This window comes from Carlito syrichta, unplaced genomic scaffold, assembly GCF_000164805.1.
Source record: "Carlito syrichta isolate Samal-C Ts95f unplaced genomic scaffold, Tarsius_syrichta-2.0.1 Scaffold287598, whole genome shotgun sequence".
NCBI classification, from domain to species: domain Eukaryota; kingdom Metazoa; phylum Chordata; class Mammalia; order Primates; family Tarsiidae; genus Carlito; species Carlito syrichta.
In genome coordinates, this window is record NW_007231694.1 from 148,260 (window position 1) to 163,700 (window position 15,441).

General features: G+C 46.6%; 1 protein-coding gene across 2 annotated transcripts in view; it reads right to left on the reverse strand.

Moving 5' to 3' along the window:
- The window catches only part of ABCG1 (ATP binding cassette subfamily G member 1), an 81,306-nt gene that overhangs the window by 64,993 nt on the left and 872 nt on the right, over positions 1-15,441 (reverse strand). For both annotated transcript variants that reach the window (XM_008052855.2, XM_008052854.2), the window contains exon 2: positions 7,859-8,102. In XM_008052855.2, coding sequence (XP_008051046.1) covers positions 7,859-8,102 — 244 coding nt within the window. The remainder of the gene's footprint in view (positions 1-7,858; positions 8,103-15,441) is intronic.

Below are 15,441 nucleotides of genomic sequence, written 5' to 3' on the forward strand. Positions count from 1 at the left end.
ATGAGGTCTCGCCAAGTTGCCCAGGCGGGTCTCGAACCCGCGGGCTCAGGCAATCCACTCACCTTAGCCTCCCAAAGCGCAGGATTACAGGCTGAGCCACCGAGCCCGGCTTGTCCTCAGTTATTGTTTTGTACTTGATTAGGCATTTTTCCCTCAATTTGTGAGCTCATTTCAAGACCAAGGTGACTTGTTCTGCAGAACTCCAAAAAGCAGAACTTGGAGCTACAAACGAACTTGCTGAAATCCAGATTGCAGCTCAACAGACAGAAGCATTTTCTAAGAAGGAGAGTTGTGCAAACACGGTCACAGGCTGCCTGGGAGGTGTCAGTCTGGTGGCTAGAGGTTCTCAGACTGAACCCCCCTTTGTCAGGAATGGCGCAAGAAGGCTCCCTCCATGGGGTGGGAGGTCAGACTAAGGCAGCTCCAAGGCTCCTTTTGGCTCCAAGATTTGGACTCTAAATATAGGTCTCAGTTGAACATAATCACAGACTTTAAGTGAGACACCCTGACTTGTCTCACTTTTGACACCAAATGCCATTTACCCTACAGAACACGGAGGTGACTAACAGCACACAGTTGACAGAGTAGGAAGTGAAACTCTTGACTGCAGGTCATACTGGATCCCTGCAGGCCCACGGGCTGCCACCTGTGACTCTGAAGACTCCTCTTGGTTTTTCTCACAACATGGGCAAAAATACTCACTAGATATATTATTTATGGGAGTGAACTTTTCTGTGTAGATTTTGGAACCTCCTCAGCATGAGTTGGGCATTACAAACCCCTAGTCTGCACAGTTTAGTCCGTCTAAATGTATTTAATCTGACCCACATAGTTACCTTTGTCCCTTAAATAAGCCAACCTGTTGATTCTAGAACTGAATTCAAAAAGAACAGGTGTATGGTTACTAAACATTATTTTTCCTGCCAATTTATAAACAAAAGAAATGGTTTCATGTTCAGCAAAATGTCACCTTCAGTTATTTCTTGGGCTTGGCGGATTAGGTTTTAGTTTAGAGGGAGGTCTTCAGTTTGAGAATGTGAAGTTAAGACCCAAGCCTAGTTGAGGTGTCAAAGGAAGGCAGAAGGGCAGCCATCACACAGCATGGTAAGACTGCCCTCAGAAAGTTAAACAGTGACACCAACCCCCACCAAGCAGAGCATAGCTCTGCAAGGTCGCACTGAAGAGGACAGGTGGTTCAAGAACAGGCACGCTCTCTGGGAAAATGACAAAGTGTTAGCCTGTCTAAATAAAGAAACTGCCAATCAGAGGGTGGTCAAGGAGAAAAGGAGACCCCAAGGCCACCTAAGCTATATCCAGGGGGCTGTTGTGCCTGAAGATGTCACAGTTAGGAATTATGCACCCCGGATTCCAGGTTCCAGTGGACGATGGTTTGTCTTCCTCTGATCACAGGGAGAGGGTATGTGGGTGGGAGGGGGGAGCATCTAGATTTCTTGGGCATTAAGTTTCTCCTGGAAAGCAGCAAACCCCTTTGGTTTTACACATACTCACTACACATTCATCTCACACAAGTCTGCTGCAAGAGTCAGCCCATCGTTACCATTATTCTGGAGTTTCTTCGGGGCCTGTGAGGAAGAGCATCAGATCTGTGCCAGAAGACCTCACCACCAAAGACATGCCACCCCTCGGCCTGAGTGGGTGGCCTAGCCACCTGCCCCCGGGAGCCACCAAGGACTGAAAACCAGATGGGAAGAGGGAGCTCTCCAGTCCTCTGAGTCCACCAAGGCAGCCTAGGGCCATCTGGCTCCTCTTTGTAAACACTCAGACTCAAGCAAGGCATCCTTGCAAGGGTGGGACCACCACATTGCACCAAGGGATTAACTATAGACTTAAATAAAGGCAGAGTATGAAAAACAATTCCCTTCAGCCCCCAAACAAAGCCCACCTTAGCATGATAGTTCCCAAGAAGCACAAAAGTCATTCATTCGTACTAAGGGATGGTAAGTCCCCCTTCAAAACTGAGCAACCACCCTCTGAAAACCCTTAAGCTGTTGTGAGATCTCAACAGTCTGCCTTTAACCGGGCCGCCTCCCATGCGTATTCTAGTGGATTGGATCAAGTCACCAGTGCTTGGTTGGAATCCAGTCTTCCTTTAATGGAATTCCTGAAAGGATGTATTAATGGCACCAACCACTCACTTTCGCCAGCTTGTCACTACAGGCCTTGAGAAATAGCTATGGAAATTAAGAGAAAGCAAACTTTAATTTGAGAAGGGTGTTCAAACGCGTTTTTATAGCTTAGAAGCAAAACAATACAGATAATCTGACATGGCACTGCTCAGAATGTTTAACTCCTTCCTAGTTTTAGCAAGGATGCAGCTGGAAGGTTGAGTTTCAAGGTAAAGGATGATGTTCTATTCCATCAGAGCATCACCATATAGAGCCAATGGTGAGAATGAAGAACAGCAAAGACAACTCTCTACAGTCCCAGAGATGATTGCTTTGTTCTCAACCTGAACTTCATCACATGGTGATCTTGTGAGGTGTGATTAATTTCTAAGCATCATCTCACCTGTTGTAGAGAAAGCATGTCATACACACCAGCCTCCCCTGCCTGGTGAGGAGACACAAGAGCCAGAGCCTCTCCAAAGAAACAGGAAATCCCTATGCATGGCAAACATTAGCTGACATCCAAACAAGCCAGTGAATGTGAAAATACGTCCACATTAGCAGTCAATCCCTCATCATTTCATAACTTGGAGCAAGGCACAGCCATGACATGGTGGTCTAGTCGTGTGCCCACCTCAGGGCTGAGCACTTGCTAGGTTCCTTCTTGGCCTGAAACCCCACAGATCTGATCCCAAGTCCCATCCTCCCTACTCCTATTACTTTGGTTATGTCTCTGAACCTCATATCATAGTTTTCCATGGAGAGAATGGGCAGATCTCTCCTGAATCAGCCCTGTGAGTTCTCATTCAGTCAACTGCTCAATCTCTTGGGGGAGGGGCCAGCATACAGGTACCCCAAATTATTCTATTTGTTAATTGCGGCCAATCACATCCCAATAAAAATGAGACCCTATGTGAAAGGGCTCCAAAAGCAATTTACATGTAAAATCTCCTCATCACCATAATCTTCACTTAGGAAGAACTGCATTATATGGATCTTCTTCTTAGCAAGGATCAGGAGTGTTATCAATGTAGTGTCCACCTCATAGGAAGCAAAGCCTGCTTTCAAAAGAGTTGCACTTAGGGGTGAGGAAGAACAACTAAACCAGATTGTTCTGGTATGTCCCCTGATACAGTTTGTGTGACAGCAAAGTCAATATTGTTCCAGGCCATTTGTCCCATCAACTCAAGCTACGTGAGTGAATTCCTTGAGGGAGAGTAATTACTGTATCAGAAGCCGGTGAAATTCTCCTTGGGGTGTACTTTTTCTCCTGAGAATCGTTCCTTTCACAATTACATTCTCTACTAGGAATCTACTAAATGATCTAGTTTACCTCCAAAGATATCATTAATCATATGGTGAAAATGTAAGTACAATTGAAAATACAAGATGTTTTGTTAAATGTTACAGTCAATGCTTGGTAAACATCAAGCTAAAAAATTTTAAAGAATCAGTGCCCAGCATTTCCTTCTTAAAAATACTGTTGTTGATTCCTCACTTCTAAGGGTTATAAAGTTCTCTTTACGATAATTATGAGACGTTTATAATGTTATTCTGGTCACAATGCCCAGCCTTGCTGTAGCATTCTGTATTGAGTTCATGTCGCAGCACCATGTTCTGGGAGAAATTGTATGAGAAAAATACCTTTCCCGGAATGAACTGCAGTGGTCCTATGTCTTTGTAATGGAAAGAAACTTGGGCTGGGAATTAAAGCAACTGGGTCCCAACTCTGGTTCCCACCTTGAGCAAACCGCGTCTGGGCCTGGGCTCCTGTTTCCATCTCCTTACTATGAAGCAGTTCGACCAGGTACTTTCAAATCTTTTTCACCTCTTTCATTTGGATGTGCAACACCATAGTGTCCAACCCTAAAGTGAACATTCTCATTAACTCGACATGTCAAGCTGAATTTTCAAAAGTTTAAAACAATCAACTTGATACAGACAGCAGAACTAATATGGTGAGAGCAGAAAGAGAAGTAGCCTCTGACCTGAAGGTCACACTTGAAGTAGCACAGAAATGATGCCAAATACAAAAACACCACTGTGAGAAGAGAGAAATGCAGAGAGAGGCCGGGGTCTGACTTCTCAGTTTAACCTAATCATTGCCGGGGACTGGAACTGTCATCAGCGGTTGGAGGGACAAAAACAGGAAAGAGAAGGGCTCACAAAGAGGGACAAAGGAGACAGATTTGAGGGCCAGCAGGAATAGAAGCAGGCAAAGAGGATGTGACCCCTGTGGGTGAGGCCGAGTGGGATGCACGTGCACCAGGGTCCAGAGCAATATCTCCTGGGCAGTCTAGTGCCTGGGTTCACGGTTAATGTACACTTTTATTATTTGTCCTGGGGGTGGCTCTTAATTGGGGAAACACAGTACCCAAGTTCAGAGCCAACAGGATGCAGCGCTCAGGAGCAGACTGGTGATGAGAGCAGTGAGCTTGGAGAAGGTTTCTGCTGCTAACTCTCTCCACTGGGAAAAACTCTAGGTTTCCCTGGCCCTGGTCCTCCAGCCACCAATAGCAAGGCACCTTGTGGGAACCCATGCCTCCAGGAAGAGCTCTGCTTCCCTGCTGGCAGCACTGGCCCTGGCCTCCCTAAGCCTTTGCACTAGGCAAGGCCTGGCCACTGTGTTGGGGTACACAGATCTGGAAATCACTGCTCCCATTACAGGCCTTCCCCTCTCCAACTCAAGAGCACGGGCAAGCCCCTTAACCACCCCAACCTTATTTTCTTTCTATTTCATGAGAAGAGGAACAGGTGTTTTCCACCCCAAATGTATGCCAGAGTGTTAAACCACTTGGGCTCTCAACTGCAGGTACCAGGAACAAAGGGAAGGCTGGGTGCACAGGGAGGAAGGGCAGGGACAGGGAAGACAAACACAGGTGCTTCTGTGGCTGTGGAGGCCAGCTGGGGAGGAAGCCAGCTAGCAAACCACCCTCACCACCTACTTGGCAAGAAACAGCAACTGGGACACACCAGACCCATCCTGGTCCGTCAACCCCTCTGGCTCTACCCACCCCTGACTCATGGGCAGGTCCCTCAGGGCCGATTTCCAAATCCTCCTCCGCCTGAGCACACAAGGTTACTATAGGGCAAGTATTTATCTGGTGGCCACCAGGGCTGAGCTTCTAAGAATGGACAGTTATGGCTCCTCCATCACTAAAAGACCGTCACCAGCTGGCTTACTCTGACAACTCACATGACCAGTTTTAAGACTTAGAGAATATAGGTGACAAGTCACATACTGGGCAAGGCATGACACTCTGCACTTGCAAACATCAGGTCCGCACCTGTGTACCAGGCTTTGTGTCAACACATTTCAAATGTCTGCGTTTCTGTCCTGTGACCCATCTTCATTTAATAAGATACCTGTCGCTGCATTTTCAAGCATCACAATGCCATTTCTAAGGCCATACATAACAGATAGAAAGCCACTCTGTGGTACTTAAATCTTGCCACAATTTGTCTCTATAGACAATGAGACCAAAACCTGACAAGGCTCTCCTGGTACTTTTTGCATTTTCTGTAAAATATTTCTGCAAATTGAGAAGGAGAAATCCATAAACATATGTTGAAATGTCAACAGGCTCCAGGAATGGGCCAAAACCTGAGCTTCCACAGAATTGCTTTCTTAACAAAACAGGCTAGCACACTCTGAAAATGTAAGTATCACATAACAATGCTATACAATCAGCTATTGAGAAGGGACAGGATCTGCTCCTGGTTGTGCAAACATAAACATAAAACCATCCAGCAACCAACTGGGCTCACAGGTCTCAGAGGCCATCTATCAAGGTCTTAAAATTGTGATTACATCTAAGTCCAGAACATGTCAAGCGTCTCAAAAGCTTAGTTTCAAGAGAGTAGAAAAACAAAATGAAGATAATAGGGAAAATAAGAAATACAAATAAAAATGTAAGCAGTGAGTCTGGGTTGGTCTTTAAAAAGGGGCCAGATGTGGTCGCTTATGCCTGTCATCCCAACACTTTGGGAGGCTGAGGCGAGAAGATTGCCTGAGACCCGAAGTTTGAGACCAGTCTGGGCAACATGGTGAGAACTTGTCTTCACAAAGAAAAAAAAAATTAAAATCAGCCAGACGTGGTGGCATGTGCCTATAGTCTCAGTTACTCAGGAGGTTGAGGTAGAAGGATCGTCTGAGCCCAGGAGGTCAGGCTGCGTTGAGGCATGATCATGCCACTACACTCCAGCTTGGGCGACAGAGGGAGATGCTGACTCAATGAAAGAAAGAGAGAGAGAGAGAGAAAGAGTTGAACCTAGATTTAAGATTAGAGTGCTAAAAAATTATTATAATACTCCACTGGTACCTGAGTCACTTTCATTGTTCCAAAGCTCTCACAAATGCTCAAGTCGCTTTCAATGATTTGGTAGAAACCAGGGACCGTGGTTTCTTGGTTATATCTGGCAGGTCCTCTGCCCATCAGCTGCCCCCGCCCCACCCGTCTGATCTGCTGTTGAATTGGTGATGAGGGCATGGAGCCCTGGGGGACCAAGGATAAGTCTCACAAGAAGAAACAGATCAGTTTAGAAAAAGAAATGCCAACCCAGGGAGGCATGAATGCCACACACTTTGAAGATCGGGAGCTAGAAAACATTGATGAGAAAAGCACCAGTCCCTTTAACATGTCCCAAGCCAGTGACAACCACCTGCATCATGTGGCTTTTCAGAGCCTTCCTGAGTCCTGACCTCTCTGTTTCTCCTATTTTTATTCATATGGCTCATTTTACAACCATTTATTTTTCCTTCTAGCCCACCAACACCACCCACAGAAGAGTTCCTTCAAGACCCTTAAGTGAAAGTGATTGATTTCCAGAGGGGAGGTTAGCCTAGGTCACTGGCTGCTTCTTAGCACTTCACACTTGGGAGGTAGCACTTGCCTGCCATGTTGCTTTAGAGGTTTGAAAAATAACTCCATCTTGAAAGACTCACATGAACAGCATCACAGAGGAGGACCCTCTGACATGGAACCAACCCAGATATCCATCAAAAGTGGACTGGATAAACAAAATGTGGTACATATTCACAATGGAATGCTATATAGCCATAAAGAAAAACAAAATCATGGCCTTTGCAGCAACTTAGATGCAGTTAGAGACCACCATACTAAGTGAACTATCACAGAAATAAAGAACTGAATACCTCATGTTCTCACTCATAAGTGGACCCTGATCACTGGTCACACTAGCACAAGAATGGGACTGGCAGATACTGAACACTGTAGGGGAGGGAGGGAGGGAAGAGAGAGGGAAGAGACAGGGAACGTGGCAGCACAAAGTGTACCTGGTTCACTACCAAGGGAAAAGAGGGGCATCCAGAAGCCCAAACTTCACCTCATGCAGCCTACTTATGTAGTAAATCCTCACTTGTACCCCACAACTCTAAAATAACATAACCAAATTAATAAATAAGAGGACACTCTGAGCACATGCCAGAAACAAGCACACACTGACACGGTTCAGTCTTTGTGAAAATCATTGTAATAATACCACAGGATTTTAGAGTCACCATGAACTTTGAGATCACTGAATCCAATCTGCCAATTTTATAGATGAGGAAAAATCAGGCATGAAACAATGAAATAAACCGCTCACAGCAGTGACCACTGGAAAGAGAAGCATCGCCACCCAACTTCCAGACCTCGATTTTGCCCAAACAACCTGTTGCTTCCTCTATAGGCTCCTCCCAGCTCAGTGAACACAGAGACCTCCATCCCTACCTTTCTTCCTCCACCAGGGTCCTTCTGGAACTGAGTAGGAGAGGTCCTTGAATTCAATGTTCACAGCGGCCCTCCGAGGCAGGGAGGAGAAGCGCTGGGCCTCTGTGAGGTTGTTGTCCACTTTTTTCAAGTGTCCGTTCAGCAGGTCTGTCTCCGCAGCATCCATGCTGCTGGAGACCACCTCGTCCACCGAGACACACACCGATTTGGGCTCCGTCATTGCTGCAGAGTAACTGCTGGCATTCTAGAAAAATGGGGAGAAAGTAACAAGATCTGTTACAAGCTGCATCAAGAGAGTGTAAAGAGATTCATCATTAGGTGCGGGGTCATGGATTATTAATAGCAACACTCCTTCAGCTGCAGCAGAGCCTCTGGCCCCGGAAGAAAGGCACTTACTTGGGGGAATCTGTCATCTCTAACCATCTTTTTTGTTTTTTTTTTTTTTTGGCTTGGGATAAAATGTGACACGGATCCATAAGTCTTACTTTCAAATCAAAAAATCTACTCACTAAACTTTAACAAAGGAATCACTTGCTCCAAGGAAGAAAACATTAACCCCATAAAAAAAATTATCTATTTACAGTCCTCTCATTAAAAAACCTTCATAAAGATTAAGAGGTATCTAAGAAATGTATCACTGAAAAAGTTTTATTTACAATTAGCTTATTTAGTGCCTTCCTCAAATAATCTCATAAAAATTTCTCAAGAGCAATAGCACCACTTGAACTACTGAGTTTTATGGGGGTTGGCCTTTGTAGTTCCCTTCTAAAATTTCCAAATCAGCTGGGCACAGTGGCTGTCACCTCTAATCCTAGCACTTTGGTAGGTGGAGGCAGGAGACAGTTTGAGCCCAGGGGTTTGAGACCAGCCTGGGTAACTTGGCAAGACCTTGCCTCTAAAACAAATCAACAAATTAGCCAGGTATGGTGGCGTGCACCTGTGCTTTCAGACACTTGGAAGGCTGAAGTGGAAAGATTGCCTGAGCCCAGCAGGTCAAGGCTGTGGTAGTCATGCACATGCCACTGCACTCCAGCCTGGAGACAGAGTGAGACTCTGACTCAAAAATAAAAATAAAAATAAAAAATTTCCGAATTCCTTGCAACTCTCTCTTCTCGCTGTTTCTCCACACTAGCACTAAAAAGTTGGAAAGCATAATATATTTTTAAATCGATTATAGAGATAAGGAAACTGAGGCACAGACAATTTAAGGAACCTGTCCTGAGTCCCACATTCAAGAGACTAGCAAAAGTGATCCCAGAATTTGAGTCATCAACAACAACAACAACAACAAAACCAGTTAGGTGTTCATTTCACTGCATATCATGAGAGTACATGGTATTTTTGTAGCTAGGATTGGCTTTTACAGCTTCCATTGGAAGTCAGATGAACTGGTACAGATGTGCCAAGAACCGAAAGGATTTGTGCAAAGAAAGGCATATTGTTTTCTAATGGCCTGGCAACCCTGAGCAAATCAATAAGCTTCAGGTACCTCCAAGATGCAGAGCTACCCCGGGGGGACAAACATGCTGTACTTTTTCTAGCTGCCTCCTGGAACAGAGATTGCCCCACAGTGCCAATAGCACAGGCCTTCCGTGACACTGGCCGTCTTGCTGACAGCAGCCTGCCCTACTAGGAGAGACCACACTGCCAGTCTGGGGTAATTCCGACCATTCTCACCGCCGGTGAGGTCACTGCTGTGTTGTGATTTGTCCTAAAGGGGCATCGCATCATATTCTTTTTCCATGGGTTTGTTAACTATTTCTTTAGAGTTTCTTGCTGTTTATCACTGTTATTTCTTATCAAAAACCCAAGACAAAACCAGAGAGTAGATCTTCCTTAAAAATTCCCACAGGACCAGGCATAGTGGTTCACACCTGTAATCGCAGCACTTTGGAAGGCCCAGGCAGGAGGATAGCTTGAGGCCAAGAGCTCAAGACCAGCCTGAGCAACAGAGTGAGACCCTGTCTCTACAAAAAATTGGCCCAATGTGGTGGCTCACACCTATAGTCCTAGCTACTCAGGAAGCTGAGGTGGGAGGATCACTTGAGCCCAGGAAGTTGAGGCTGTAGTAAGCTATGATTGAGCCACTGCACTAAGCCTGGGCAACAGGGATTTCATGTCTTAAAAAATAAAAAAAAACTACACAAACTCACAAACTCTAGCAACTCAAGTTGTCAAACCCTGAACGCCCCCTCCACACACACACACTATAATGCTCTCTTGGCATTATTCCTCTCATGTTTACTTAAGGGTTCAAAAGTCTGTCTGTAAGCTTGGAGGTTTCCAATAGTTAAAACACAAAAGGGGAGAGGTGGGCCCAGGACTATAGACCTCTAGATGATTGAAAACAATATGCAAACAACCCCCCCCATGAATACATGCGCCACACACACACCCACCACACACGATATGCATATACCACACATACACCCACACCCACTACACACCACACTACCACACACACACCACTACATACCACATACAGACACATCACACACCACACACAAAATACATGCACCACACACATCACCCCCAACATACAACATGTTGCATCCCACACCACCACACACCATATGCACACACACATACCATACACATTCACATTACACTACACACACTATACACCACACAACACATAGTTCACACAGACCACACACATACACACTACATGCACACACTGTGCACCACACACACACCACACAGACCACACATATACACAAACCACACTTGCCACACACCACACACACACTCTCACACATCCATCTTCCTGCCCCCACACCCCTCATAGGCATCTTCCACTCCTAAAAGCCTTAACCTAATCAAGACTCAGCTCATGGATTATGATAGTGTGTGGGTGAAAATAAAGGTGCAGAATAAAACTCTGACAAAAGTAAGCCTGGCTGGTTGCTGGCGCCACGCATGTGGAATGTTCCGAGTGTCAGTGTAAGTAGATTCTACACTCCCAGGAGGAGGATTGTGTTCGCCTGACCAGGGGACTCCTCAGATTTGAGGATGAGATGTGGGGTCCCTCGAGGGAGCTGAGTTGGTGCCTCTGTGTCAGGGCCTACTGAGATAGAGGAGGCCCTCCTGGGTGGACACCCTGCCCACCCAGCCGGCTCTGGGCCTCGGCTGTGGGGTGGAAGGTGTGGCTACTGCTCCATCCCTGCTGATCTGGCCTGTCCTTCGGGGTCCCCTGCTGCTGCCCAGTGTTTATAACTAATTTTGACTTCAATAGAGCCCTGGAAAGTACCAAATCTTGGCTTGAGGGGTTAGGGGGCTATCAAGGGAGCCATGGGGCAAGCCCATTTGCCCTAGGCCTGCTCCCCAAAGTCCATTCCCATCACTGCCCCCCTACACACACCATGCCACACAAAAGGAAAGGCAGAATGTGCTGGGTCCAACCTGTGTCCTGCTGGCTGACAGGAGCTCTGGCGCTGGTATCCCCAATGGCTGTGTGTTCATTTGGGTATGAGAGAAGGGGGGGTGATCTAGCAATTCCTCCCTCACTGTGGGCCCCCCTCTACCTCCATGCCTAGGATGCCCACTGCCACAGACCATCCATAATCTCTCCTCAGGTACCCATCACAGGTATCAGGCCCCAGGAAAGCACCAGGACAGGCGTCTATTTCCTTGTTGATGCAGCTCACGCTGACACAGGGTGAACGGTCACCGCTCCACCCATCTACACCATAATGAGGGTCTGACTCTCCCCACTATACTCTAAGCCTGTCCTTTCACACACTCATTCACTAACTAATTCACTGGACAAACTGAGCACCAGATAAAGCCTTGGGTTCAGCAGATAGATGGCCTCTGGCCTAGCAAGTTCAAGTTCAAGATCTGGCACCAGGCAAGAAAACAGGCAATTAGTTACAATAGGGCAAGGCAACAGCCAGGCAGATGTTGACCAGATGTCCAAATTGTCTGGGGTGACCAGATGTCCAAGTTGGCTGGGTCAACCAGGTATCTGTGTTGGAAGAAATATCTAATGCAATGCCAGCCCCGGGATAGAGGAACTCAGGACAGAGTGGACAGAGTCTTTGTGCAGAAATAAAATCTTAGCTGAGTTTAGCAAGTTGAGATGGAGGGAGAGCTGGTTCATCGTGGTTCCTGCCAAGGGTAAGCAACAAGAGACAGTGGAACATTCAGAGACTGTGAGGAACTCAGGGCCTGGAGCATGGATTTAGGATGGAGGTGGGGGCAGAAGGGCAGGGGGCTTTGGAGTAAGATGAAACTAGAGAGGCAGACAGGGTCCCCATGGTAAAGGGCTTGCAAACTTTGTTAAGGGTTTTGCATTTTATCTAGAGATCTCTGGGGAGCCCCCAAAGGAGTAACAGGACCAGAACTGCAGAATCACTGAGCCATCTCCTGTAGCACTGAAAGACCAGTGGGGTGATGGTGGCCTGGATCAGCTGTTGGCAGTGGGGACAGAGGCCAGGGGAGAGGCCAGAAGGATAAAGCTGAATAAAGCTGAGTGACTAAATTGATTTGGGAGGGAGAGAAAGAGGGAGAAGGGAGAGGGGAGAAGGGGTTTGGGGAGAGGGAGAGAGAGAGAGAGAGAGAGAGAGAGAGAGAGAGAGAGAGAGAGACCAGAGTCAAGTGCTTACAATTTAAGGTATTAAATAATAATGCCTCATGCATGCTAGTAAGTGATTACAAATGATAGTGACTATTGATTCAGCAATTACCATGTGCCGATTAAACTCCAGCCTGTATAGATTACACCTCTAATTATCTCCACAGCTTTAAGGGGAACGAGGGGAATGACCATCTCCATTTTGGAGGAGAAGCAGAAAACACAGAGACTGTCTGACTTGCCCAAGACCCCATGTTAGGAGTGGCCAGGCGGAGGTCCAGCTCTGGGGCACTTCCAAGTCCAAGCCTGCATTTCCACTCAACTACCTTAATGGCCCCTAAAATGTTTAGCTTTTCACAGGCACATGTGGGTGCTTCTGAGTCACCCTAGCCCTTGTCCATGATAGGAAAACTCACAACAAACTGTGGACATCGTGCTGTCCCACCCTCAAGTAAACCAACACGTACAGCAGCCCACCTTTCCTTCACAGGCGTCCAGTGGCCTCACCCAATTAATAAAATCATGGAAACAGCCTGACACGAGGCAGTGGCCTGTCACTCCAAAATAGACCAGCTCTCTGGAAACACATCCTCCGATGAGAGCTACCGGCAATGTAGGTTACAGACAGCTTCTCCTCGACCTCCTGAGCTCATTAAAAATAAAACAAATACATCTTCCCTTCTTATTTTTTTCCTTTCACTGTTTTGCTTCCCTATCCTACTGAAACACTGTCCATACAATTTGTGCTGCATAACACATTGTAAATACTAGTAAATTCATTCATGAATGTTGAATGCTGAGGAAACCCTGTTTGGATTGTTCCTGGTGAGCATTCGTGGGGATATTTTCCTGGGCGCTGAGCAGAATGGCCTGTGATTTCAGTTTTAATGCTGGGCCTGTAAATATGACTGTTTAGCTGGGGAGGATCTCCGACAGTCAGTAAACTACCTGACTTCTACCAGGGACACAGAGTCAGAGATAGAAACTTTCCCTTTCAGCATTATGGGGAGGAAGAGGAGCCAGCCAGTACTGGGTATGCGACATGCAATTCTCTCTCTTTTTTCTCTTTGGTTCATGGCTGCCCACCTTGTTACCCACCCAGGTATCAAGTGGCCTCCCTGGGTGTCCTGGACACATAAGAGGAAAATGTACTGACTGAGAATCCTCAAGTCTCATGGGCAACTAACCTTGAGACTTAACACACCCTTAACTGTGCTGGAGAGCAGATGGCACTTGAAGGGTCACTCAGAATGCCAGAACAGCTCCAAATACCACTCTTCTGTTGGAAACACTTGCTGCCCCTCCCATGCCTGCTGAGCTCAGGGACTCCAGCACATGCTCCCCTGGATGCCCAGCTCATCTTCAGGGGCACCTTCTCCAACTCACAGCTCAGAGGGTCTGCAACAGGCAGGACCCCAGATAAGGAAGCAAGGCTTCAGATCCTGGGTATCTCTCAAGGGCTCTTTGTTTATGACTTGGGTAAAACTTATTTCTTGTTTGTTTGTTTTTCTTTTAAGCCTACAGTCCCCCCCAAAATCCCAAGCAGTCTCTCATCCTAGTACTACCCAGGCCCCACCCTATTTAGCTTCAGAGATCAGATGAAATTGGTGTTTTCAGGGTGGGATAGTCATAGATGGATAGACATTTTACCAGGTTTTCAGGGAGGAAATCTTTTTTTGAGGGGGGTCACAGTCTCACTGTCACCCAGGCTGGAGTGCAATGGCACACTAACGGCCACTGCAGCCTCAACTTGCTGGGCTCAGGCGATCCGTCTACCTTAGCCTTACAAGTAGCTGGAACCACAGGTGCGCACCACCATGCTCAGCTAATTTTTTGATTTAGTGTAGAGGTGAGGTCTCACCAAGTTGCCCGGGCTGGTCTCAAACCCCTGGGCTCGGGCAATCCTTTCGCTTCTGCCTCCCAAAGTGGTGGGATTACAGGTATGAGCCACTGTGCCTGGCAAGGAAAATGATTTTCAAACAAAACAATGTTCCCCCACAAAATGAACTCAGCCATTAGTGTCTCCTGTGAAAACAGAACACAAACTCTGGGGCTGTATCAAGCCACAACATAGTATTTTTTAAAATCTTGGTATAAAACTGTATCTTAAAACATTCTGATTCATCATTTTTTCCATACGTAAAGCCACTTTTGCAGTTTTAAAAGGACTTCAAGAGTTACCCAGCAACTAACAGATCTGAAACTTTCTTTGACTATAACCAGCATCAACCATCACCTTAATTTTCCATCATCAACCGAACTTAGGAATTAGAAGATGAACAAGTGCAAAAGGAGGAATTCCCAAGAGTTACCCCAACATTCAACCAGAGAAAAGCAAGTATCACCAGGAGGAGACTGGCTTTTCCCTGACATGCATTGCCTCTTCTACGTAAGAAGCCACTCGGTGAAGACAGAGCAGCCCCGAGGTGGTGGCCGGCCTGTGGGTCTCTCCTTCCCACCCCCTCACTGTGTCTGCGGCCCCAATCTATCGGTTTTCACAAAATCATTACATAATGAGCTGGCGAGGCGCGGTATGTTCTACAGTAACCTGTTTGGAATCATAGGATGCAGTTGTCAGAGCTGAGCATGCGCAGAAACCCGACTACTTTTTTTTTTTTTTTCCTGAGCTCAAGGCAAGAGGTAACTGTCGGTCAAATCCTGCGGAGCTCTGCTGACTTCAAACACAGGATGCTAAAAATGAAATAAAGCGGAGGGGCGGGGGTGAACCCCGGTGCGTGCTATGAGCTGTGGGTTTGCAGCCTCTGGGAAGGAACTAGCAGGATAGTAACTACACGGATAGACTCTAGCAAATAATGACAAGGGTTGGAATATGGAAGACTTTCTGTTTGGACTTTAGATACCTAGCTGCAATGTTGGTGTGGTAGGCGTGGAAATGGGTGGGTGGGCTGATGGTTAGTTTGTTGCTGGTTTTTTTTTTTTCCTAATGTGAGAAAAACAGCAAGGGGGGATTCCTAACCATTCTTGGGAACAGCATTTGCGGTAACTG